At 40.0% G+C, this 27,661-nt stretch overlaps 2 protein-coding genes and 1 long non-coding RNA gene across 5 annotated transcripts in view; 2 read left to right on the top strand and 1 right to left on the bottom strand.

The window, feature by feature from the left end:
• LOC147651574 (uncharacterized) overlaps window positions 1–5,312 on the top strand; it is a 30,627-nt gene extending 25,315 nt beyond the window's left edge. Inside the window, exons 5-6 of one of the 3 annotated variants that reach the window (XR_015274137.1) lie at window positions 3,297–3,374; window positions 4,025–5,312. Coding sequence is in view for 2 of the 3 variants with exons in the window: in XM_086842900.1 (XP_086699026.1) it covers window positions 3,315–3,374; window positions 4,025–4,099 (135 nt within the window). In the remaining variant the exon portion in view is untranslated. Of the gene's footprint in view, window positions 1–3,296; window positions 3,375–3,548; window positions 3,629–4,024 lie in introns of those variants that run through there. The other 2 variants (XM_086842900.1, XM_086842901.1) reach the window with 2 other exon arrangements.
• LOC147651573 (uncharacterized) overlaps window positions 1–27,661 on the top strand; it is a 98,867-nt gene that overhangs the window by 47,105 nt on the left and 24,101 nt on the right. The gene's annotated exons all lie outside the window — the stretch shown is intronic.
• On the bottom strand, window positions 12,102–27,379 carry LOC147651575 (uncharacterized). Its single transcript, XR_015274156.1, has 3 exons — window positions 27,078–27,379; window positions 18,282–18,366; window positions 12,102–18,154 (listed from the first exon to the last, which is right to left on the bottom strand). It is a non-coding gene; the product is annotated as an uncharacterized LOC147651575 (long non-coding RNA).

The raw sequence follows: 27,661 nt of genomic DNA on the forward strand, positions 1-27,661 counted from the left end.
AGCTGCCAATACCTGGCTTCTTCCAGTTATGTAAAGGCAGCCTTACTTTTTCCCTTTTTTTTTTTTTTTTTTTTCTTTTTCTTTTTTTCTTTTTCTTTTTCTTTTTCTTTTTCTTTTTCTTTTTCTTTTTCTTTTTCTTTTTCTTTTTCTTTTTCTTTTTCTTTTTCTTTTTCTTTTTCTTTTTCTTTTTCTTTTTCTTTTTTTCTTTTTCTTTGTCTCTATCTGGTCCAGCTGTGGAGGGGAGTGATGGAGCAGCTTTTTTGGGCACCTGGCCTCCAGCCAGAGGTCAGACCACCACAAAAGCACTTTGAAATCCTAAGGTAAGGAGTACTACAGAAAATATTATTCTACACACAGGTTACATTTCTTCAGGAGACACAAACTGTAGTTGTAGAATAGCTAGGTCTAGTTTACAGATACATGTGAGTTTTATAAAACACTTCTCACCTGACTTGTTAGTCTGTCTGCTAAGAGGGGATGAGCAAAACCAGCCAGGAAACATCTTGATTGCAAAGCAGAATCAGCAGGCATGTGTGGGATTTGTGCTCTGTTGCAATTTCAATTGCTGTGGTTATGATATTAATTTTAGATAACTTTAAAAAAGCACAAAAAGCTGTATTTAAAATATGAATGAAAACATAATCAAAATAAGGAAAATACTTTAATTTTTTTTTCCAGACATTATATTGCAGACAAAAAAAATGTTCAATAATTGGATGTATTGTCAGGGACCATAACACAGGCTTCTCAGATTAGAAAGACCTTTGATTTGTTTTAGAAATGAGGTTTGAAAACTCACAGTTTATCCTGTCAGGCTGAAAACAGCACTGTTGAGGAGATAGAAAAGTTTGCTTCCATCATGGAGTGAGACAGACAGGCAGTTCTATCTCCAGTTGTATCTCAAGTGTTTGCACTTAAATCCATTTGAGTCAATGTAAAAAATGACAGTATTATATAGCTCTGGTCCTCAGCTAGAATAGAAATGAAAAGATAACCACCTCTGACTAAAAAATTAGCTACCTGATGTGGTAGAATTCATCCTATTCAATACTTCAAATGAGAGAGATTATAGTGAGATTGAAAGGCAATAATAGGAAAATCTCAGATCTCAGATTTCAAAGTCTGATTCATTGTTAAGTCCAGTGAAGTTTGACATGTTTGGAAGGGAGAAAGTGGAATCTCAGAGCTTGAATTCATGCACAAATTATGCTTTGTTCAAGAAAATTCCCTTACAGAAGTGAGACACAGAACATCCTTATAGAGTGAAGAGCACCTCACTTGCACTGCTTTTGGTCTTATAGATATTAGAGACAGCAGCACTGTAAAAGCTGAATTCATCCAGAATTCAGATGTATGCATTGTTACCAATTCTTTCCTAGATTATTTGACAAGTAGTCAATCTGTTTTAAAGCTTTAGCTATTATGTTTATGGACCTGATGGATGAGAGCCAGAAATACTCAAACTCATTATCTTTCACTCTGTGTCCGTGAGTATCCCCAGCCATTCCACTCCTCCTGCATCACTTGTGGGGGATTCTTCTCCACTTTATTCACTCTTGGTGCTGAGATCTTGAAATTGCCTTTTAAAAGTAACTCTTCTAACTAGACTTTAGTGTCAACCTTTCTTCTACTTTATAATTTTTCCTTTGGAGAAGTTTTACTTAGCACTGCTTCAGACCAAACCAAACCCCAAATACTCTCTAAGTCTAAAAATTAAAAGGAACAGGAACTTGACCTGACAGTGCACTTATGTGGAAAATCAATTTCTTAGATCCAATTATTGCTAACATGTTTTTAACAGTGGGGATTCACCTTCCTATACCTTGGTTTTCTTTCTTAGTGTTCTTTTTTACATTAGCCCTTTTTTTCAGGGATTGTCTGGTATTCATATCTGTGTAATTTATAATACAGCTATGTCCTGATCTCAGTTTAACCCTTTTAAGTGTTTATGTTTAATTAATTCAGCTAATTAGATAATTTTTTAATGTACTTTAGGCAAACATACTCCATTAATTCCTTCAAGAGGATAAACTACCTTGTTTCTGTAAACCAATTGTCTTTGTTGAAGGCAGTATAAAAGAATACATCCCCAGATTTAAGGTTAATATATTTATTAACAGAAAAAGGGGGAATTAGTTATGTATGAGTGTCTTAAATCAAAATGAGAAAATAGATTAAATTACTTTGTTTTGTCTTTGCTTTAAGGACTGAGAACTTTGCTGAGGACTGTTTTTTTAATTGAAACAACTTTATTCAGAATTCCACTTTAAAACCTCCAATGAAATCTGTCTAAACAAATCCATTTTTTTGTTAATCTGTTGTTTAATGGAGACTTTAAACCTTAAAACTATCATATCTTACTAATATGATATTGGTGTGATCATCATGTGACTGGAAATATTCCAGTCACTGTCCTTGAAAGAGTTAAAAAAATGTGTTTGTGGCACTTGAGGACATGGTTTATTGGTGAACATGATGGTGGTGCTGGGCTCATGGTTGGACTTGAATATGATCTTAAAGGTCTTTTCCAAATTTAATGATTCTGTGATTCTAAGTCAAGGAAAGCCAAAGCCAAATTATTCACTCTCCTGAGTTGAAAACTTTTCTGATCCATTAGGGATGTGAGGGGGTTTTTTTGGAGAGTTGTTGTGGGGTTTTTTTGTTTCAAGAATGATTGAAACAGTCAAAAATCTGAGTATTGGAGGGAAAAAATCTCATCTAAGGTCATGATGGTGCTCTGGAACTTGGACTGTTGTCCTACTCATAGTGACTAATGTTCTGCTTATGGAGAAATAGCTCTGAAACTATCTTACCTTGTGAGGAAAGTACTGGTGTTTATGCCTAAAGATTTTTACTTTTTTCATATCTTTGTAGCTTTATAGATTGTTACTATATAGTTGTATAGCTGCTACTGCTGCCCTTGCCCTTTCTTATGTCTTAGAAAAATAGAACAATAGAGCAATAACCCTTTCTAACACACTGTGTAACACTCTTGAAACTCTGTTCAGTTTTATTTTCCATAAAAGAATTTCTAACAAGGTCACTTCTGATTTGCACCAGACATGACAAGAAATAGAGCAGAGAAGCCCATGGAGCAATTCCAAGGGGCAGATCCAACAATGGGTTGATGGGGCAACTCCTCTCTTTTTGGACATACCTGCTGGATATCCTAATTAACCTCACAAAAATTGTAGGATTCCCATGGCATGCATGTATTTGTGCACCTGAAATCTTCAATTTAAAAACTGCTTATTGTCTTAACAAAAATCATTGACATTTAATATTGTTTGGAAAAGTTTTTCTTCTGATTCCAGGTAACAGCGTCTTCCAGAGTCCCTGGATCCATATTCAATCTCTTGTACCCCCTCAGAAAGGTAATTTAAAGTGAAAGCCAGTTACCTCTAATATTTATGGTTTACCTCAGTTAAAAGAAAAATAAAATTGATAAGTTGTTTTGCTTTTAAAAACTACAATGGGCTTTACAGTTTATTACATTGGCTTTTATAGAACATCTATCTGATGATGATACAGAAAATTTTGCTTTCCAGCTGTGACTGTGGCTCAGTCTACACGGTGGTAGAGCAGCCACCAGACCACAGAGGATGGAGTGGTACCCACAGAGCCATCCCTTCTGCACAGGCTAGAAAACAGGCCAGAAATTCAGCAGCATTAACTGGCACAAACCAAGGCATGGAGCTGTGGGCTGGAGAATGAGAAAGTAACAGAAGAAGCCAGAAACAAGAATTTTTAATGCCAGCTGAAAACTTCCATTATCTGGTCTTGAACCTGACTCAACCAAAGCTGGCTTGGCATGACATTTCAATTAAAAGTTGGGAAGGCTAGTCCCTGATAGATATGAATAGTTTTTAATTAAATATCTCTCAAAAGATCCTGTGAAACAAACTATTGCAAAGTTCTTCCGATAGGCTAAATACAGAATAATGAGGACAAAATACGGCTTAGTGCAGCCTGATTATTCACTAGTTAATTTCCACAAGTAGCTTTTTTTTATTTCTCTTTTCAGATGCATCATAAGGAACACTGCACTAAAAACACCAAGTCAACACCTTCATTATTGGAGATATGCTACCAAAACTAAAGGGAATATTGCCCTTCAGTTGTAACAATAGGATTTGGCTGTACTTCTGCATATAATTCCCTTCTACTTTGCCAGAGAAAACCAAGACTGTACTGGCAGAATAACCAGCATTTCTACATATCTCTGAAAAATAAAAGTATTTCCCTACAAAGTACTTTTATAGTTAGATCACCCTTAATAGAGTTCATGTTGAGGCTTCAACTTCATTAATGATTTAATCTGAAAGATTAAAAAATAAATGTGCAAATCAATATTTATGAAGTAGACTCATACCAAGTTCATGTAATGGATTTTTATTTATCTTTATATTTTATTCATTTACATTAATTTATAACACATGATTACAACAAAATATCTTTCTACTCACACATAAAAAAGGAAAGAAAAAAACACTAAACACTGACTTATCTAATATTATCTCAGACCTCAGAATTCCTGTGTCAAGTAGAAACAAAAGTGCCTAAAACTTCTACTAGTGGCAGCTTCTTCTCCATAAAATTTGCTTTGCCAGCTACTTAACCTCTCCATAATGAGGCAGTCCATTGGTAAAATATGGTTAAACTAGAAATTGATGTTATAGTTAATAGTTTGTATCAAATTATAGCTGCAGCAATCAAGTCTTAAAAAGGCAACTTTATTTTCTAGTGTTTTCTGATGTTAAACTACATGAAGTTATTCAATCCCTGTTTATAGAAAACTCCTTAATTCTCTACTTCCTTATCTGCAACAGATAAAACAGTAACAGTAGATTTGTGATAACTTTAGGGCCAAATGATGTCAAAAAGACATTTTATGTCACTAGGACTTGAAATTATAAGGCACTGAGTGAACAGAGAAGTGAGCAGAGAATTCCATGGACCCTATGAATTTGTGCAGGGAGAAATTCACCTGTCAGAAATTTCTCTGACAGAAAGCTCATCTCCTTGAGGGACAGGCAGGGGTTGGTAGCACCTCTGAGCAATAAAGCTTTGAAAATACGCCTTTAACTCCTCTCCCCACTCAGTTACACCTCACTCTGGTGACAGTGTCCTGCAGCCAATGTTTGAGTGTGATGATGATGTTCCCTCAGTAACACAGCGCTGGGGTATGAATTCCAAAGATACACGAAAACGTTCGATTGAATTTGTCTCTGTATTGAAGCTGTTCATCAACAGACTGTATAAAATGACTCAGCAACTGGTATTTATGATAGATAATAAAATCTGAAGAAAAACAATGATGATTGTAATTCAGCTTGTAATATGCTGAATTATGTGCTAGAAGTGCAGATAGCCTGTCTATCTGCAAATGCAACAATGGAATAATAAAACTGTATTTCCTGACTCTTGGCAGATGAAATGAATTTTTTAACTTGTGACTTGGGTTGCATTGCATTGCATTGGTCACATCCTTCCATTGTGGAATAATTCCATGAAGAGAGTTGGAATAGTACAGTTAGAAGGGAACCTTAAGGAACTACATCTTTTTCAGTTTTCAATACCAGTGGCAAGTTTTGACATTGCGTTTCAATATACTCCAGTTTTACATACACACTTTGTGTATTAGAGTGTCATCAATAGCTATATACACTGAATTTTAACAGTTCTTGTACCCTGCATGACTTCTGCAATTCCATTTGAAATCGACAGAACTGATGGATCAAGATACAAACTGTTTGGTGAGAAGGAGAAGTGGAAGAAGAGAGAAATAAAATAAACAAGTGATGCAAAGGCTGTCACTCACAATCTTTCATGAGTAGACCAGTGCCTTGACAGTTCCCAAGAAAATGATAGCTAAACCTCCCTAAACCTCCTCTTTTCCCTCTTTATTGATGAGCATAGCATCACATGAAGAATATCAGCTAACTCAGGTCACATGCCTGGCTCTGTGCCCTGCCAAGCTCTCTCACATCCCCCAACCCACTCACCAGGAGGCAGAGTGAGGAACAGAGTTTGTGCAAACACTAAATAACTCAAACAGAACTGTGTTATCAGCACAATTTTGGTCACAAATCTAAAACACAGCACCACACAGGATTAGCTTGATCCTAGCCAGACTTTGAGAAATTTCACCTGCATACAAAAACTGTGGTAGGAACATGGCTTTGGGCACTGCTTTTCTCAGAAGGGATTTATCTGCTGAAGGTAGCAGGAAGAACCTGTAATATTTTTGAAGTATGATCATTGTCTGTATTAAATATTGAGACATCCTAATTCAGACTCCAGTCAAGCTTCACATCACAGAAGAAATCCAGTCCCTCTCATAGACATGAGGAAAAGTCAATCTCTCCCCTTGAAAACTCTTATTTCCAGAACAGAATAGCATTGTGAAGGCTGCATCAAAGTGTAGGGCATAAAACCTCATCCTGCAGCACTGCAGCTATTATTGAAACAAAAGAAGTATCTGACAGAAAACTAGAAAAAACAGCTGAATGCTAATACAAACTTTAAACTGGCACCATAGATAGGTAATTGTGGATCAGCTGAATAAATATGTAATGGAATTTATTGCCTTAGAAAATACAGGACCGGGAGTGTCACTTGCTCAGATTCTGCTGAGGTTGGGTGCATAGGTTACCGAGTATTTAACAACTCAGGAAACAAAACCTGCACTGTGAAATGCACACTGCTATGTAGCAATCTGAACTCTCAGTGAGCTGAGGCACTTTTTTCCTGCACCTTAAAAATAGAACATGGTGAACTGAGTTGTAGGTTGAAGGACAGAAATGTTTCCATTTCTTAAAAAATCATGGCTCATGTGTTGCTTATAACTCAGTAAAGTGCTTGTATTGACACTTCAAAAATAACCCATGAAATATTTCAGCAAGTTTTGAAAAAACATTCTTGCTGCTCTGATATGGATGTGGTGAACTGTAGGACACTTTTATTTGAATATGCTGCTTCAAACGGGAATGATATATCATTTGTGCTTGCCTAGAGAGAATGTTGTTGCATCAGCAGCTCTTCATTCTGTTTGTGGTTGCAAACCAGCTCTTGGGGAAGAATCAAATGGCCTGTGTTAGCCATCAGCCTGATTGATTTTGATCATACTATAATCACTTCCTTGAGAAGTTAAACTTTTATCACTCTTTCAGACAAGTACTTGTGCTTGACAAAGGCAGATAATTAAAATATTTATCACTTCTAGATTTAAAACATGTAATTACAGTGTTTGTTCAGTCTGATTATCACAGATGCTTAACTTACAGGGTCTAAAAATTTCTATTTGAGGCATGAGAGTATGAGCTTGGTTATGGAGTGTTTTTGGAAAGGCGCCTTCTCACAAATTCTTCTCTTAGTATTTCAAGGGGGACTTGTAATATTTATTTATTTACTAGGTCAGCTATAGATTAATATAAAATTGAAACCCTTTAAAGCCTAATAATTTATGAAGGTATTTCAGTCTTCTGTAATTCTTGAATCAGTAGACGGGTTTATATCTCTTATTTAATATCCCAGTAGTGACAGGTAAAGAACATATCTGCAAAACAAGTTGTCCAAAAACACAGTGGCTTAAGCCTAGGCAAAGACAAATGACTGGGTTGTGAGCATCCTTTTAGCCCAGCTGAGATTTACCAACAACTCTCTGATCCCGTGGATGTGGTGTAGGTTACACATTTGTATAGACGGGCTGTCAAGAGTAAAAATAATTAGTAGCTATTTATTCATATAAACTTGGTAACCTCAACCATATGAGGACAAACAAATAAAGTAAATTATTTAGCATATTTCTCAAGAGAATAAAATTTGGCTTCCTGGGAAGAGGTAAAATGTATTACAAAGACTACATATTTTGATCCTGAAAAACAATTTTGGCAACAAACACTCTGCATGAGGATGATCTACTGATCTGAACACAACTTACGTTGACAGCAAGAAACCTGCAGGTTTATTCTTCACAAATATATAAATCTTGCAGCAAATCTCAATGCATGATAAATTTAATGTTCAAAAATTGGTGAGTGCTATAATTTGAAGCCTAACACATATATTACTTAAAAACCTTCTGCGAAGGATCTTGCAGCATTTCTAAAAGGAAGTTTTGAGAAACAGGAAAATATCACTATAGGTGTGTGAAAATGCTATAAGGTAACTGTAAAAATTATATTACCAAACAGTTCATTTTTTGGTAAAATTATTGCCTTTAATTTTACCAATTCTAATTATTAATTCAATTTTAAACCCTGCAGAAGAGAAAAAGACACCTGGGACTCTTACAGCAGTATATTCTGAAACTGGTGTTTCCAACCAGTCAACATGCTGGTTTGGGTTTGAGCCGTCCTTTTTCAGTGGATGACTTCTTTTTTTCCCCTCTGGTTTCATGGGGTTGTGTTTGATTTTCATGATAATTTAAGAGTCTGACTGATTTCATATAGAATTTTCACAGCCCTTGATAAGGTCTTATGGTGTCAAAATGTAGGCATTTATAATCAAAGCCATAAAGTGGTAAATGATCCAGAGGTATTTTTCTATTAGAGAAAGGAATACAGTGGTTGAAACTGGTGGAAATTGTGCTCATTTTCACTAGTGATTCATTCTTGGTGAGGCACACATGGGGGATTTCCATAATTGCAGGGGAATTCAAGACTGGATAGCTTCATTTAAGAGAAGCATTGTGTTTTGTGGGAATTAAGATTAAATGTTTTCAAAGAAGAAATTGGTGACATAAGTCTATAAACTGTACACTGATAAAATGGCATGGTCTAATAATAAAATAACTCAAAGAAACAAGCCAAAAGGAATGTTTTGTGGTTTTCTGATTGTGATATCTGTCTGGGTAAATAATTTGATTTTATGCTTTTTTTAATCTTGGTCTCCATGGTCATTTAGTGCAGGACTATTTCTGCAGAACTTTTGAGGAATCTTTACACTGTTAGTAACAACATATCTTTGGGGACAGTGTATTGATCACTACCACCTCTGATTGTATCTTTTAGGACCAAGAGAAAAAGGAAAATATTTTAAAAGAGATCAGCACTTATAACACCACTGCTATGTTCCTATGAAAATCTACCTTTCCAATTAGATCACTTTTTTAGGAAAATCTTCTCCTTAATACCCCTACATATTTCTCTTATATAATTAGTCTGGAAAACAATGATGATTCATGTTATAAGCTTACCAAGGAGTTTTTACAAAAACAAGTACACACATTCTTGAACAGTATAATGGCTTATCAGCTGTCTTGAAATGCTTCCTATTTAAAATCCTTGTTAGGAGAATCTGTTTTCAGATACCAATTCTTTCAGAATTTGAGGATGGAGGTCATTTTGTTTGCACTGAGACCTTTGTTATTCCAGTTAGGGACGGTATCACATCCCCACTACCACTTCTTTACTGAAAATTAAAGCATGGTATTGATTTTGGAGCCTCCTCTTTTAAAAGGTAACTTCATTGTCAAATGCCACTGTATAGCAGATCATCTCCCCTTCTTCCTTATTTGTTTTAATTTCTATGACCACAAAATCATTTCCTATCTGTTGTAGCATCTTTTTTCAAAGACTAGTTTATCTTGATGGAAGCAATGCACAAATTCTCTTCTTCTTCTTGATTTTAAGGCACATCTTCCTTCAGCCTTTAAGGCACATCTTCCTTCATTTTATCACTGCATGGTGTTTACCCCAAAAAGATTATTGGAGGAGTACTCATCTCCTCAGATTCAGAGTCCTTTCTTGTATTGTTTTCCCTGTTGTACACGATATGAGATTAAAGAAGCAATATGTATCTGGAAATGAAAAATCCTATATAACTTTAAGCTCCTTAGTTTCCTTTATCAACTCATTCCCTGAAACTCTCAAAGGCTGACTTTCTGAAATGAAAAATATTATCTAAAATTTAAAAAAAACAATCCAAAGGAACAACTCTGCAACTTATTTTACCTATTCTTACAGTAAATGAGCAGTTTTCCTACAAACTGTCCACTTGTTAAAATTAAATGCTACCATTAACCCTCTTTTTATTTATTAGATTATTTGAAAATTGGAGCAGCTTCAGCAGTAATTCTTATTTAATCTCTATATGAAACACTTGTTTTCTCCCCTAATTGTAATTTGGTTGTGTTCAGTTAATCAAACCCAGTGCTACTGAACTGGTGTATATCCTGCAACACATTTCTGAGAGACAGGTTTCTGCTCACAGCAGCATTAAAGTTGTGTCTTTCTGGCTTCCTTCTCTCCTTACTTAATTTATGTGTCCCTGCCTAATAAAATCCAGCAAAGTATTTATATAACTCTCTTCTGGACATTTTTCCCACCGTGACATTTTCTCTAAAACTCTTTTCAGTATTCATGGTATCTTCAGACTCTAAGAAAGCCAGTACATCAAGTACTCAAATGCTACATACTCAGTCCATTTTTCTGGGGTTCTAGAAGTGTTTAATGCCCAAACTGTCTCTAAACTTCCAGCCCTGATCCATGAGCATTATTTGATTTGAAAATTTTCTACTCTTTCACCTTTCAGGGAATTCACAGAAAAATTCCTGGAGTTGTGAGAAATATTTGTGTTTCTGATCCCCTGATACTTAGCCCTGATAGCTGATCTATTTCCCTGGATATTTGATAATTTAGCCTGATCTGATGGGTAGTTTAATAATTTTTTATTTCTTTTGTATTAATATGACCCTTAACGTGTCTGGTAGGATACAGCTGGGACTCTGGTGGAGGACCAGGCATGTTTGTATCTCAGACAGTGTGTACAGAAAACTGTTCCCAACACCAGAGGTTTATGTCCAAAAAGGAGACAGAGGAGTCCTTGAACTTTATTTGAATAAAGTGAGAGAGTCCACTGGGGCACACGCCTGTGGGGTTTTATCTCTCGAGGTTTTGGAAGGTGCAGCCTCCTTTCCTGCTCAGCTCCTGGCCACACATTCCTTTCCCCATCAGCCTTCCTGAACCACCTACCACATATTCCCCTTGAACCTGGCATTTTATCCCAAGCTTCAGAAATCCAGGCTTGTGCAGACTCATTGTCTGCTCCAGGAGCTGAGCTGTCCAGGCTCTGTAACAAACTGCAGGTTGAAGTTAGTACAGACATTAAGACTCGTTTCAAAGATGTCAACACCCATACCTTCACCTATGAAAGTTTTTTAAAGATGTTAGCACACACCTTCCCTGTGGGAAAGAGTAAAGGTAAGAAGACTTTCAGAAGCTGTGAAAATGGGCCTCAGAAAAGAAAAAGCAGAGAAGTTAGAGCTAGCTGCAGCTGCAAGGCCTCAAAGTAAGGAAGATACAATAAAACGATATGCAAGGACATGAAACAGTAGTTGAGTTTTTAAGCTTGGCTAAGGACAGACCTTAAGACTGCAGAAAAATGTGTTTACCAAGACAGCAAAAGGTTTTAAGCTTAATAACAGAGTATTGTGCATCGTTAATAAAGAGTAAACATTGTTTAAAGAAGGTGCACATGTGTTTTTAGTGATTGACTATAACAATTGTCTGTAAGCTTGAGCAATATGCTGTTGGCTGAAAAACTTATAAAATGTTCTGTAACAAGGAGATCTCCAGCTGCTCATGGAGATGTGAGCTTGTACCATCTCCTGAGTCTGTAACAGAGAGAGGTGTTCGAAATAAAAGCTCGTGACGCATCACCCATCGGTCCTGTTCCATTTGTGAAAATCCCCAACATTCCTTATCATTGGGACTGTTGTGACAGGAAAGATGTGACTGGAAGAGAAGGTCCTGCTGAGAAGGGGCAGCCTGTACTGAGTTTTCAATTGCTCCACCTGGAGACAGTTTGGAAGTTGGGAGTGTGTCACTGCAGCTCAACAATAAAGTTCCAGCACTGTCTGGGGGGAATCTGCAGCGAGGCTCTATTCTACCGTGTTCTGGCATTAATGGACAATCCCTGTAGAAATATGAATTAGACCCTGCTCCAAGCACTGACTTGCAGTGTGTCACTGCCACTTCTAGTTCATAATTTCTCAGTGATTCTTGCATTTCTTTTATATCTGTTTGTGACTTGTCCAAGGTAGTTGCTTACACGTCATAGATGGCCAGTATTTTGTCTGGACGCATAAGAACATTCACTTTTGAATGGCATAGAGACATTTATTCAGTCATAACATATCTTTCACAAAGTACAGCCCTCTGCTCCAATTACATATTTTTTTAAATTCTTCAGATGCAGACTATTCCTTGGAAAAATATGAATTAAAGAGGAGATACACTAAGGCTTGTAGTCATGAGAAGATTCTTTAATTTTATGCTGTCACATCATGTGAAGGTCAGCAGAAGAAGGCAGTCTAAAGAAGGCTGTCTTCTGCAACTGATCTACTACTTAAACATCTGAGCAAAATCAGTTGGTCACCAAATAACTTGGCTAAGCTTTGTGTTTTAACTCTGCAATCCTATTTCTTGGTAAAAAAAAAAAAAATCTTTATTTTACCAGTGTTACACCCCAACAGGAAGAGGCAGGGTTTTGGACAGTGGTTCCATGGTGAGACACTAAAAGCAGCTGTGGAGTATCCCATATATAACCTGAATTCAAACCAGCTGAGAGCATGGTAGTGACTGCATCATGCTGAAGTGTCCTGTTCAGCAGTTACACATCATCTGCTATGATCACTTCATAGTGATGTTGTTATCTGCATATAAATCACATTCTGCAGCATCAATGACCCCAGTCAAAAATCTCTCCAGCATCAGCACCAACAACAGTTCCTTCAGTTCACCACTAAGTCATGAGCTTTCAAATAAGTGATGGAATGCAACACAAGGGGCAAATGTGAAGTATTCAAGAGCAGGAGGTTTTTAGTAGAGTTTAAGCCATAAAAAACTTTCCTCTTAGGCCCTGCAGGATGCTGCTCCAAAGAACAAATGGATTCAAGTGTACAGCAGAAAACAGAGTGCACAGACATGGGTACTGCAGCTGGGGGCTGAACAGGCATGGATGAGGCTTCCACATCCCAGCAGTGCTGCAAACTTGCCTCAAACCTGTCAGAAAATCCTTCCCTTCATTTCTGTTGCATTGATAAATAATTTGACTGGTTTTACACACCATGCAATCCACTACCACAGATACAGTAGAAATTACTCTTTAAATTAAAAAAAATAAATTATCTGCTAATCTGTAAGTCTTCCATTTAGAGTCTCAACATGTGTGATGTTTACAGAGGTGAGAAATGGGTGGCATACAAAAGCAAATTTGCTACTTAAAACAGCATAATCCATGGTCCATCTCAGGCTGCATTGTGTTGCTGTTGGTCATGTTAGTCACATGATATTACTTTTAGCCAAATAGTTTTTATCAGTTAATTAAAATCCAGAGCTACTAGTTATGGGATGAGAATGATAGTGTATTTGTTTGGGTTTGGTTTTTTCCCATGAGTAATTCAGCACAGAGAAGTGAAAACGAAAATTCACAAAGGCATTCGTGGGGAGGATGATGGGGTAGTACACCAGTGGCACAAACATTTTTAAGCTAATGTGCATTGATATAAATTTCCTTGCTGCCTTCTCAGTTTTAAAATATTAAACGTTTCTTTAGCAGTAAAAATTCAGGCATTTGCACTAAATTTTAATAGTTTAAATGTCCTACTGACACAAGAGATTATTATTAATTTATTTCTCCTTTCTTTAGTAATAGTCCTGAAGGACTGACAGACAAATTGAGTTTAAGGAAGACTTTTCTGTGATCTAGACACTCAGTTCATTTTAATAATATCATAGCAGACAGTGAATATGTTGTTGGGTGTTAATAAATGTAAAATAAATTCTTCCACTTCCAAAATACATGGAGAAGGCTTTAACGTTTTGGTTTTATTAAAGAAAGTTAGGTCCAAGTATTGATGTTCCCAACACTGTGGGTTTCAGTCTGAAATTAACAGCTTGTTTCTGTCCTTTTAAATAGAGGCAATCAAATTCTAAGCTAATTAGATATGGGAAAACCATAAATTACATCTCAGGTTGGGGGGGAAAATTGGCTAGGAAGTAAATGGAATTCAGAATTTAGGAAAAAAAAAAGAAAGTTGATGTCACATGCAGAGACTCTTTTGGGTTTGGTTTTTTCCCAGATACTTTCATTTGGGTTTTGATGGGGTGTTTTGAGGCAGTTGAAGACATGATTTACCTGCAGTGAGACCTGCTCTGCTGTAAAAGCTTTCTTTCCTCAGTGAGCATGGACAGCAGCTACAGTGCAGTCTTTTAAGATTCCCTGTACTCCACTTATGGCTTCAAAAGCAGTGCCTTGGCTGTAATCATAAAACTGTAATACTTCATTGCATTGACATCATATAGCATGTTTCCTTCACCTACTGTGGTCAGCATTAATTAATTGATTTCTCAGTTTCTAGGAAGAGTCTAGCAAACAATCAATCTTCTCCTTCTCTTGTATTTATCATCACTGCAGTACAACTATATAGATGGATATTCTGTTTATGATCCAGTGATTCAATGGGACATCAAATAAACAGCAAAGCAAAAATAAATGAAGAAATAGTACTAAAGGGACAGAGATTAGCTTTGACCAAAACAGATATTCTCCTGGCACTCTATGCAAACAGTCAGCATGTGAAACAGAAAGCACAATGGAATCTGTGCCTTGTTTTGGGCATAATAACAAAAGAAATAAGAAAAATTTGATTTCACATATGGAAAAAAAAAATGTTAACAGTGAGATTGTTCCTACCCAGGAAAAAGTTTGTCTGAAAGATTGTGTAGGTCCTGTTAGGAAACCTGGCTTTACAAGTCCTTTCCACCCAGGGACAGCAGCTGCAGCACGTGTGGGTGTGCCAGTATTGTGAACACCAGCAAAGATCAAACTGGAGGAGTTGGTGAGCAATGGAATGGCCTGGGGGTGAGTGAGTGGGGTGCTGGCTGTGCTACCAGGGGAGTCCTGACTGATTTAGGGGGTGTGTGATGGTCTGTACCAGAAACTGGAGTAGTGCTGTGGCCTTGGCAATACTGGAATGTGGGGTCACTGGGCAGGCTGAGTGTCTGAGCTGCTGGAGGGATCCAGTTTGCCCACATGTGAACATCCAGCCTCACTCTTCCCAGCCACAGAAGGGAGATGGATGTGGCTGCTGGCGATGCTTGTAATCTGTGTGTAGTGTATACGTGTGCTTTGTGTGTGTGTGCCTGCTGGGAGCACTTCATGACTGCATGGGCTGAGGGACAGAAAGCAGCAGTAGCCTCGAGTTTCTCAGGCTGTTGGAGCCACCCAGAGTTATCTTTTTTTAAGTGTTTCAATTCCTCATAATTTTCAAAATACAGACACAGGCCCTAAGCCAGTTGATCTAACTTCAGAGTTATTCTTACTCTGAGCTGTTGGATGATCTGATCTCGAGATGTCTTCCATCTTAATTTATTACCTAGTTCTTGTGAAATGCAGGATCTTCTAGCCTGGAGAAAAGAGGCTTCTGGAGAGGCAGTATTGTGGCCTTTGAATACGTAAAGAGGGTATATAAGGCACGTGGAGAGAGACTTTTTATGAAGGTCTGCAGAGACAGGACAAGGGGCAATGCTTTCAAACTGACAGTAGGTTTAGACTGGCTAAAAGGAAAATTTTTTCTACAATGAGGCTGGTGAGACACTCAAACAGGTGTTACAGAGAAGTTGTGGATGCCCCATCAATGAAAGTGCTCGATATCAGCTTGGCCAGTGTTGAGCAATTTGATTTGCTCTAAGATCCACCTGGCAAGGAAGTTGGACTAGATGATCTTTAATCACAGACTGTTGTATGATTCTATGAAAAACAGAGTATTATGTGCAATAAAGTTCACATTTCAGCACAGACATATTTATTATTTGTCACTTTATACATCATTGCAATTACACCTTGTTAGCTGCTGAAATGATTAGCCGAGATTGATTTCCTTCCTTAGTTTCATTTTCCTTGTTATTCCTTCACTCTTTGACTTTTTTTTCACTATATTTCCTCTTTCAGTAAACTGCCATTAAGTATCCTTTTGCTCCCCACCTGGATGTTTTTTTTCAAGGACAGCTTTTCACTTGTTTGCTTTGGGGCTTTGCTACTTGAAATCCCACAGTTTCTTTGTCTGAGCATTGTGTCCTGCCTGACCTTTTGTGTTAGGGCACCAGAGCATCTGTGTGGAGCTTTATTTACAGCTCCATCCCTATGCAGAAAGCCATAAATTACTGTGTTACATCTCACAGACCATAATATTAATATTCACTCTGCTAAAAAACTGGTTGGTTTATATAGACCAGCCAAACTACAGGAAATCCAGATGCCAGTGAGGATCTTGTAGAGTGCTCCTGCTGTTCATTTAAATTCAGGAAAAGTCATGTGAGGTATCACATTCTGTTGAAAAAAGTGTATATAATCTAGGACATAAAAAAATGGGCTATTAATATTGTCATGCATGGTCATGAGTTTCTGGCTAGACTTTTTAGTGTACAAATTCAAATTCAAATTATCTAAAATTATATAACTTCAAGATTTTTTATTTTTTTTCCCAGAATCTAAGTATGATGAAGTGACATAGGGAGAATCTTAGTTATTCTATACCATCTCACATCATGGCTGGGTACAGGGAGAAGGGAGTGTCTTTGAGGGAGAAGGGGTCCCAGTCTAGTCAGTAAGCGTGGCAGAGGAGCCATCAGGTGTTGTCTGTTGTTGGGGGGGTGTTGGGATCAGAAGCACAGGATTTGTGCCCTTATCTATGATACCTGGCTCTGACACCCAAGAAAGCACTGAATTTCACATAACACCATGGAGACACCTGTTAAGGTTAAAAAGAGAAATTTGAAATGTGAGTGTGTAAGTTAGAGAGCTTTCTTAAGTCACTGGGTGAGAAAGTTAAAGGTTTAAGCTATCTTAAAAAATAAGAGACAACATGGAGAATTTACAGTGTTGTTCCTTTCTCCTTCTTCTTCCTCCTTCGTCTTCTTCTTCTAGGGATTTTTGGGTAATAACAAGTGATTGGATAGAAGATGCCACAGTGCAGCACACAGGTATCGGGTCATCGGGTCATTAAGAAAAATAATTTACTTGGCATTTGTTAACTTGTCAAATAGACATATAAAAGACCTTGAAGCAGTTCTTGGTTAGCCATTTTGCACCTCTCTATCTTAGTGTAATAGCTCCTTGTACTCTGTATATATGTAATACAGATAAGAGAAGAATAAACAGCCAAGTCTGAATACGAGAAGATAACCTCTGTCTCATCACTCTCAGTCCTGGGGAAAAGAGCCCTGTTATTGATGTCACATCCTGAAAGATTGGGAAGTGTGGTATAAAAGCTGGACCCTCCTTACAGCAGCTTTGGGAACCTCACCTGTGAGTGGATGCACTGTGTGAGACCTCCCAGTTACTGGGAAAGTTCTTCAAGCCCTTGGTGCAACAGGGGGTCCCCAGCAGATCTGGATGATGGTGAAGTATTTGGTGATGTGTCTTTCTCAATCACTATTTTCCCTCTTGTAATGATTAGGTGCATTATTTTTCTTGTTGCCATACACATAGTAAATGTTTTATTAAATGTATCCTTTTATTTTTGTGATGCCTAAATATCAATAGTAAAATAAGACCATTCTTTCCATTGGTGTCTGTAGCCTTTCTAATGTCCCCCTCAACTGGCAAAATAAAAAATTATTTGGTTTATTCACAAAATCACAATTCCTGGTGAGCATGCTATCGTTTGCAGGTGATATAAAATTTAGAGATGATTAAGTCTTTCAAATCTGCCTGCAGTCTTGGACAGTCCACAGCTGAGAAGTAAAGTGGAGTCACTGGGGAGGAAAAAAGATGATCTTTGTTCTGCTGGGGTCACAGGCAGTCACCTGAAGCACTGTTTGCTCCCCTTCTTTCCATGACATCACTGCCAATGAGATGGTGTACAATGATGGAGCTCTGTGCAAACTTCCACCTCATGGATGGTGTACATGAGACCTCCCTCAGCTGGATCCACAGGGGACTGCTCATTGTTGGAATCCCTACAGACTCCCTCCAGGACAGCTGATTCTCTCAGGAGCTGGATCCATTTCCCCATGGCCTTCCAGCTGCCTGGGTGCAGTATTAGATCATCCTTGAAAGAATCCCTTGTCCTCATGCTTGACAGGAGTTACCTTCATAGGCTGAGAGTTTTTGTCCTTTTCCCAATCTCCTTGTCAATGCTCACATCCTGGGACAGGGTTCATAGAAAATAGACTGCCATCTATTTTCATGTAATGGGCTGTGATATCCCAGCTGGGTCACCAGGGGCTCACCCAACTGGCACCTGAAATATTTTCCCATGGCTCACAGCTCACCTTGGGTTAGGGATTGGTTGTCTCTGCCTCTTCCTCATGTTCTGAGGGCTCTGCTTCCTCTTCATTAAGTGAGCTGGCTTTGTCACTGGGATGAGAAAACAAACAATTTTAGAACAATACTAATGACAGGGTACAAGAAAGGAAGAGTTTACATGAACCCCCCTGTCAGGATGTGACATCAATAACAGGGCTCTTTTCCCCAGGACTGAGAGTGATGAGACAGAGGTTATCTTCTCGTATTCAGACTTGGCTGTTTATTCTTCTCTTATCTGTATTGCATATATACAGAGTACAAGGAGCTATATACACTAAGATAGAGGGGTGCAAAATGGCTAACCAAGAACTGCTTCAAGGTCTTTTATATGTCTATTTGTCCAATTAACAAATGCTCAGTAAATAATTTTTCTTAGTGACCCAATCACCCGACACCTGTGTGCTGCACTGTGGCATCTTCTATCCAATCACTTGTTATTACCCAAAAATCCCTAGAAGAAGAAGATGAAGGAGGAAGAAGAAGGAGAAAGGGACAACACTGTAAATTCTCCATGTTGTCTCTTATTTTTTAAAATAGCTTAAACCTTAAACCCTGACTTTCTCACCCAGTGACTTAAGAAAGAACTCTAACTTACACACTTACATTTCAAATTTCTCTTTTTAACCTTAACAGGTGTCTCCATGGTGTTATGTGAAATTCAGTGCTTTCTTGGGTGTCAGAGCCAGGTATCATAGATAAGGGCACAAATCCTGTGCTTCTGACTCCAACACCAACCAACCAGGACTTGGGCTTGGCCAGAGCCCAGGCCATTGCTGGGGACCTGGGGGTTCTCACTAACAAGCATCTGTTGCTGTCAGTTGGGAAATTTTCTAAAAATGATACATTTAATAAGATAGCTTGCAGATAATTACACAAGGTCATGTGGAAGTTTTTAAAGCAGCTGGTTTGATGTTAAACCAGTTAGCATATACAAGGTTCTATGGTTAAATGACTAACACAGACAATACAAGATTCATATGAGTCAGCTCTGGCTCAGGCCTGTTGTCTAAGCCCTAGAACTTCATTTATGAAAAGAGAGGATTTGAGGGAGAGATGGTGTAGGCATTGTGTATTTGTCTATAGATTAATGATTTATGAGGATGTAGGAAAACAAATCCCGAGAACACAGTTAAAACTCTGCTCTGAAAGCTGACCATTTGTTCCTATCATGTTTTCTCTCTCCCCCATCTGGATATTCTTGATACTTAAAAAAGAAAGTAGGGAGGTAGATAGATTCTTCAAACATTGCAATGCACTCTTGTTCTTGTTTCAGATTTGCACCCACAGAGAAGTGAACACTTACAACCATCAAACCATGGGAGAAGGTCAGTTTGAACTAACACTTTTTACTGTAAGGTTTTACTGTAAGGTTTACTGTAAGGTACTGTTTAGAAATTCAATTCCCATAGTGCCAATACTATTTATTTTTATTAAATAGTGCTATGAGCACAATGAAGCATCAAGTCAGGCCTGAGACTGATATAAAAATTTCAAAACTTCTATCACTACAGTTTTTATTTTCCTCTTGTTAATTCAGAAAGAAAAAAAAATAAAACACCACTGATTTTTTTTCCACCTTTTAAAAAAAAGGGGGATACTGTGGGTTTGGAGCCATTTACTTTTTAGTCCAAGGGCAAGAAAAAAACCCACATACAATAGAGAAAAAACCAGAAATGCAAAGGGGATACAGTACTTTATTTGAAAGCAAAAGAGGAAGTAAGCACAGAACTACTGTTATTGGAAAATGTAATGTAGTTTGAAAGATGGCATTAGAAAATAAATGAAAGAAAAAAAATAAAATCTTAAGAAAACACACAGTCTTGTATAGAAACATCTATATTTCCAGACTACTGGATATTTGCTACTTTTTGCCCAGCAATTTAGTAGGTTGAGGCCTGCTAAAGTATTGGGGTCCAATTTTGTAAATGCTAGTAAAAAATTACCAAAAAGAACTTGTAGTCTGGAATTGTGAAAGCTTATTTAAATTATCCTCTGAGCTGGTGGAGCAGTTGAACAAACAGAACATCCTACTAACACTACATTGGGCTTGCAAATAAAAAAGCTTTTGCTTTCCCAGTGTTTTGAACTTCTCATAACTTGTCTTATATGATCCTTTCTCTTTATTTCATTTGAAAGTCTGTAAGATAAGTCTTAAAAACACAAAAAATAATAAATTGCATTTGTTGATGAGGAAGAAGGCTCATTCTACCTCTACTTTATTCAATGCCAAATTTCAAGATGTTCAAGATAAAAAAAAAAAAAACAACAGTACATTTTAAACTATAATTTTTTTGAACAAGGTCTCCATCATGTCACTACCAAGGTTTGAATCCTGGTGTTTTAATCCATGCAGGATAGTTTGGGATGATATTTCATTATTTTATGTCAATCCATTGATGAGCCAGTTTTGTGTCGTAAGTTTTCTGTAAGAAGACATGTAGTGATAGGAATGTTGTTTCTGCACCACTGTGCCCGTAAAAACCCCATAAATTCTCTTGAGGCTTGCCAATCCAATCGCCAAGATTATGATTTTATTAAACCATAAAACATAATTACTAAGAATAAATATATCAAAGATTTGGAGCAAGGAGAGGAAAAAAATCACCATGAAATTAAATACAGGGCAATTCTCTCAGTACAAATGGGCAGAGAATTCCTATATGTATCCCTAATCTTTAATCATTGTCCTAGTTTAGGGCAAATCAGGAAGGAAAACTCCAAATGGGGATCTCCACAGGGAATGCCCCTCCCCACCAACGGGTCTGGGAAAAGGAAAAAAAAAAAAATTCCGTGGAGAGAAGTGGAAAAAGCTGTTTATTTAACAGAAATTGAGTAATATTAAATAATAAAACCTCTTGCTGTTCGATGGGATGGTAAGTCTAGGAAGAAAAGTCTTTTTTCATGTGGTGTAGCTCGGCTCGCTCAGGTTCTTATCAGTCCCTCCGGCGCTGGAAAAGTGCCGAGGCCCAGGCCCCGGTGGGCCACAGGCCTGAGCTCCCGGGGTTTGGCTGGGTGTTCAGGCCAGAGCAGGCTTGCACAGATCCAAGAAAATTGGGAAAAAACAAAGGTCCAGGGAACTCCTCTGCCTCAGCTAGCTAAAACTAACTAAAAGCCAGAGAGAAGCTCTGTCCCGCTGTCTGTCCGTGCTGCAGACACCACAGTCCAGGAGCGGGGTGTGTGGGAGTGATGTTTTCTTTAACACACTGCGCGCTTCTTCTTCCCCCTCTCTTGCTCTCAAAGCCAGACTTAAAGGTGCAGAACTTAATATATAACATAAACCAGACGATTGGGAATACCAGTATCATAAAGTCACCCCAGGACATTCCACCCCTTATCCCCATATCGTCAACTTATTATTAAAATTAATATATATATATATTTTAACCCTACAACACATACATTATATACAGACAAGGGCATTTATTCATAATCTTCACTTAACTATCAGATCTCTCTGAGGTACACATTGTGTTGTTTCATCTTTCCGCATTATCTACCATGTGCAACTCGGTCCTTGAGCAAAAACAACTTTACAAATGGGTTTGTCTGTACTCGAAGTAGAATTGATCTAAACTGTCTTTCCTAACAAACCTCTGAGATGTACTGCTGGGACCTTGTCTCCGTTTACTTTATGCAGGGGCTCGGATTGGGCTGGGCCTGCTCGATTGGTGGAACCTCGGGTGTTAACTATCCAGGTGGCCTTTGCTAGATGCTGCTCTCAATTTTTGAAAGATCCTCCACTCAACACTTTCAAGGTAGTCTTTAACAGTCTATTGTACCTCTCTACTTTTCTCACAGCAGGTGCATGGTAAGGGATATGGTACACCCACTCAATGCCATGTTCTCTAGCCCAGCTGTTTATAAGGCTGTTCTTGAAATGAGTTTCATTGTCTGACTCAATCTTCTCAGGGGTACCATGCCTCCAGAGGACCTGCTTTTCAAGTCCCAGGATGGTGTTACGGGCTGTAGCATGAGGCACAGGGTAGGTTTCTAACTATCTAGTGGTGGCTTCTACCATTGTGAGCACGCAGAGCTTGCCTTGGCGGGTTTGGGGCAGTGTGATGTAGTCAATCTGCCAGGCTTCCCCATATCTATATTTGGACCAATGCCCACCGTACCATAGCGGCTTCAACCGCTTGGCTTGCTTGATCGTGGCACACGTCTCACAGTCATGGATAACTTGGGAAATACTGTCCATGGTTAGATCCACCCCTCGGTCTCGTGCCCACTTATAGGTGGCATCTCTACCTTGATGGCCTGAGGCGTCATGGGCTCATCGAGCTAGGAACAACTCTCCCTTGTGTTGCCAATCTAAGTTTATCTTTGACACCTCTATCTTTGTAGCTTGATTTACCTGCTCATTGTTTCGGTGCTCTTCATTAGCCCTGCTCTTGGGGACATGGGCATCTACATGACAGACCCTCACAGACAGTTTCTCTACTCTGGTGGCGATGTCTTTCCACTCATCAGCAGCCCAGATTGGCTTTCTTCTGCGTTGCCAGTCGGCCTTTTTCCACCTTTCCAGCCATCCCCACAGAGCATTGGCTACTATCCATGAATCCGTGTAGAGGTAGAGCTTTGGCCACTTCTCTCTTTCAGCAATGTCCAGGGCCAGTGGAACAGCTTTGAGTTCAGCAAGTTGGCTTGATCTACTTTCTCTTTCAGTGGCCTCTGCGACCTGTCGTGTGGGGCTCCATACGGCTGCTTTCCACTTCCGGTTCATCCCTACGACGCGACAGGAACCATCAGTAAACAGAGCGTAGCGCGTTTCTTCTGCTGGCAGTTGGTTGTACGGTGGAGCTTCTTCAGCTCGTGTCACTTGTTCCTGCTCCTCTTTATCAGTGAGACCAAAGTTTTCACCTTCTGGCCAGTTTGTAATTATCTCCAAAATCCCAGGGTGATTTGGGTTTCCAATACGGGCGCGCTGCGTGATGAGGGCGATCCACTTGCTCCATGTAGCGTCGGTGGCGTGGTGGGTAGCAGGAACCTTTCCTTTAAACATCCACCCCAGCACTGGCAGTCGGGGTGCCAGGAGGAGTTGTGCTTCTGTGCCAATCACTTCTGAGGCGGCTTGAACTCCTTCATAGGCAGCTAAAATTTCCTTCTCTGTGGGAGTGTAGTTGGCTTCGGACCCTCTGTAACTTCGGCTCCAGAATCCCAGTGGTCGGCCTCGAGTCTCCTCAGGCACTTTCTGCCAAAGGCTCCAGGACAGACCGTGGCTCCCGGCTGTAGAGTAGAGCACGTTCTTCACATCTGGTTCTGTTCTGACTGGGCCAAGGGCTACTGCATGAGCGATCTCCTGTTTGATCTGAGTAAAGGCTTGTTGTTGTTCAGGGCCTCACTGGAAAGTGTTCTTTTTGCGGGTGACCAGGTAAAGAGGGCTCACAGTCTGGCTGTACTCAGGAATGTGCATCCTCCAAAAACCTATGGCACCTAGGAAAGCTTGTGTTTCCTTCTTGCTGGTGGGTGGAGACATTGCTGTGATCTTATTGATGACTTCAGTGGGAATCTGACGCCGTCCATCTTGCCACTTTACCCCCAGGAACTGATTTTCACGAGCTGGTCTCTTAACTTTGCTCTTCTTGATGGCAAAACCGGCTTTCAGGAGAACCTGGATGATTTTCTCTCTTTTCTCAAAGACCTCTTCAGCCGTCTTTCCCCAAACAATGATGTCATCAATGTACTGCAGATGTTCTGGAGCCTCACCCTTTTCCAGGGCAGCCTGGATCAGTTCATGGCAGATGGTGGGGCTGTGCTTCCACCCCTGGGGCAGTCGGTTCCAGGTGTACTGCACTCCCCTCCACATGAAGGCAAACTGAGGCCTGCATTCTGCTGCCAGGGGAATGGAGAAAAATGCATTGGCAATGTCAATAGTGGCGTACCACTTCGCTGCCTTGGACTCCAGCTCGTACTGGAGCTCCAACATATCCGGCACGGCAGCGCTCAGAGGTGGAGTCACTTCATTCAATGCACGATAGTCCACAGTCAATCTCCATTCTCCTGCAGATTTACGCACAGGCCAGATGGGGCTGTTGAAGGGTGAGTGAGTTTTGCTGACCACCCCTTGGCTCTCCAGTTCTCGGATCATCTTGTGGATGGGGATCACAGCATCTCGATTTGTCCTATACTGCCGGCGGTGCACCGTCGAGGTGGCAATTGGTACTCGCTGTTCTTCTACTTTCAGGAGTCTTACTACAGATGGGTTCTCTGACAGTCCAGGCAAAGTGTTCAATTGCTTGATGCTCTCTGTCTCTATAGCTGCTATCTCAAATGCCTACTTAAGCCCCTTTGGGTCCTTAAAATACCCGCTTCGGAGGTAGTTTATGCTTAAAATGCATGGGGCCTCTGGGCCAGTCACAATGGGGTGCTTCTTCCACTCATTTCCAGTCAGGCTCACATCAGCTTCCACTAAAGTAAAGTCCTGTGATCTCCCTGTCACACCAGCAATAGAAACAGATTCTGCCCCTACATATCTTGATGGGATTAGGGTACACTGTGCACCAGTGTCAACCAAGGCCTCATATTTTCGTGGTTCTGATGTGCCAGGCCAACGAATCCACACAGTCCAAAAGACACGGTTTTCCCTAGCCTCTACCTGGCTAGAGGCAGGGCCCCTCTAAGCTTGGTTATCATCATACTTGTCAGTTTGACTACAGGCTACTGGAGCGGCTTTCTTTTTGGTGGAGTATTTCTCCAAATAGAATGGAGTCTTGCTGTCTTTCAGTTCATGCACCCGTTTTGCCAGAGCAGCAGTAGATTTTCCATCTCATCTTTTCATGTTTTCTCCACAGTCACGTAGGAAAAACCACAGCTCAGCTCGTAGCTTTTTCTCTCTATCTGGGGAACTTCTGCGTTGAGTACCAGGGCTCCTGGTCTGTACTGCTGAGACTGGAAGAAGGTCTTCCTTGAGTTTCTTGAAATTCTCCTTCATTTTGTTGTGGAAGTTTTGCATACGTGTTTCCATAGCTGCAATTTTTGTCTGTATGGGGCCATGCACGGTATCTGCATATGCTCGAAGCTTCTTCGCCATATCCAGCACAGTCTCTTCCCGGTCATCCTGCTTCATTGTTGCTAAAGCAGAAGCGTATTCTTGTGGCCCAAGTCGAACAAGTTTTCGCCACATCACAGATGTGCATGGCACCAAGTCTGGATTTCTAGTACTTAAGTCACTCACAAAGACAATCTCTACTATTGCCATTTCTCTCAAGCGCTGAATCCTTTGTTCTATGGTTTTCTAACGAGTTTGCTGTATATAGAGATCGTCTGCACACAGATATCTTTGTGCCACACTTCTTAGGACCCGTTCCCAGAGACTATAAGGGTCAGCCCCCCTCATCATCTCCTGGTCAATAACCGGATCGTGTGACAGGGATCCCAGATGCTTCGCTTCAGTGCCATCCAGAACTGTAGCCTCACCTGCAGCATCCCACAGACGGACTAACCAACTAATTATAGATTCACCAGGTCATCGAGTGTAATCTTTTCTCAGGCCACGAAGGTCCTTCAGGGAGAAAGGTTCACCAGTGCCTTCTGATTTTGTGTCAGTTGCTGGTCTTGAGGGTGCTTCCCCCGCATCACCATTGTCATCATCTACTGGCCGATCGGTTTTGGTTTTGAATTTCATGCCTTTCGTGGCAGGAGCAACAGACACTGGCTTAGGCTCACTGTCTGGTTTGGCTGCTGGCTTAGGCTCACTGTCTGGTTTAGCCTGAGTCACTGGGGTAGCTGCTGATTTATCTGCCTGCCCTACAGTATCTAGCAGCGTGCGATAAGCATACGCTAGGGCCCAGCTTATTGCAATGAGATTTTTCTTTTTAGAATCATCACATCAATTCTCTTTCAGATATTTCCTTACTTCATCTGGGTTCTGAATTTGTTCACGTGAAAATTCCCAGGCTGGGGGATCAGAAAATTCTTTCAGAGTTTGGCCAATTCTCTCCTATTCTCTACACCACTCAGGATTTCCCACACCTGAGTCTACTTCTGGGGCAGGGGTCTCGTTGGCTCTTCTGGATATCTCAGCCCTCATCTTAGAGAAGCTGTAGACTATATAGAGGAAGCTTAACAGCTGAGCCAGCTGTACTACCAGGAAAGTGGTATCCTTAACACTCAGGGGAAACTGGATATTCTCAAAGAGGGACATAACAGATTCAAAGGAGAAGAAGGAAAGAAAAGGCTGAAAAGCCTCATCCTCTGGTCGTCTTCTAACAAACTGGGTGCAATTACCAATAAACTCCCAAAATGTGCTACTAGGTCTGGGAGGCAGGGTCGGGCGAAGAAACCATAAGCCAAACATACCTGACAGAAACTTCAGTAGTTCTATAAACTTCCTATAAATCATTATCACCGAGCCCAGCACAATAACCATTCTAATCCGTGCCCCTCTACTGTGAAAGAGGGCAAAGACAGGTATTAAAACCTCAAAAACTTTTAGGGACCAGGTCCACATGAAGGCTTCTACCCCAAGAGACATTATGTATCTAAACAACATGACTAATGACTGCTTTATCCCAATACAGAATAAATACAACCAACAATCAGTACAGGTTTTTCCACTTTCTCTCGCCCCACGTTCGGGCGCCAAGAACTGTATTTGTCCTAGTTTAGGGCAAATCAGGAAGGAAAACTCCAAATGGGGATCTCCACAGGGAAATGCCCCTCCCCACCAACGGGTCCGGGAAAAGGAAAAAAAAAAATTCCGTGGAGAGAAGTGGAAAAAGCTGTTTATTTAACAGAAATTGAGTAATATTAAATAATAAAACCTCTTGCTGTTCGATGGGATGGTAAGTCTAGGAAGAAAAGTCTTTTTTCATGTGGTGTAGCTCGGCTCGCTCAGGTTCTTATCAGTCCCTCCGGCGCTGGAAAAGTGCCGAGGCCCAGGCCCCGGTGGGCCACAGGCCTGAGCTCCCGGGGTTTGGCTGGGTGTTCAGTCCAGAGCAGGCTTGCACAGATCCAAGAAAATTGGAAAAAAACAAAGGTCCAGGGAACTCTTCTGCCTCAGCTAGCTAAAACTAACTAAAAGCCAGAGAGAAGCTCTGTCCCGCTGTCTGTCCGTGCTGCAGACACCACAGTCCAGGAGCGGGGTGTGTGGGAGTGATGTTTTCCTTAACACACTGCGCGCTTCTTCTTCCCCCTCTCTTGCTCTCAGAGCCAGTCTTAAAGGTGCAGAACTTAATATATAACATAAACCAGACGATTGGGAATACCAGTATCATAAAGTCACCCCAGGACAATCATCTGTGCAGGTTATCCTATTTTCTAGTTCAATTCAAACAAGAGAATTGGCCTTACCGATATTTTCCCTTTCTTGCAACTGAGAATGAGTGAAGGGTTAGTTGCATTCCTC

The sequence above is a fragment of the Cyanistes caeruleus genome, chromosome 9 (genome assembly GCF_971803275.1).
Source record: "Cyanistes caeruleus chromosome 9, bCyaCae1.hap1.1, whole genome shotgun sequence".
NCBI lineage: Eukaryota > Metazoa > Chordata > Aves > Passeriformes > Paridae > Cyanistes > Cyanistes caeruleus.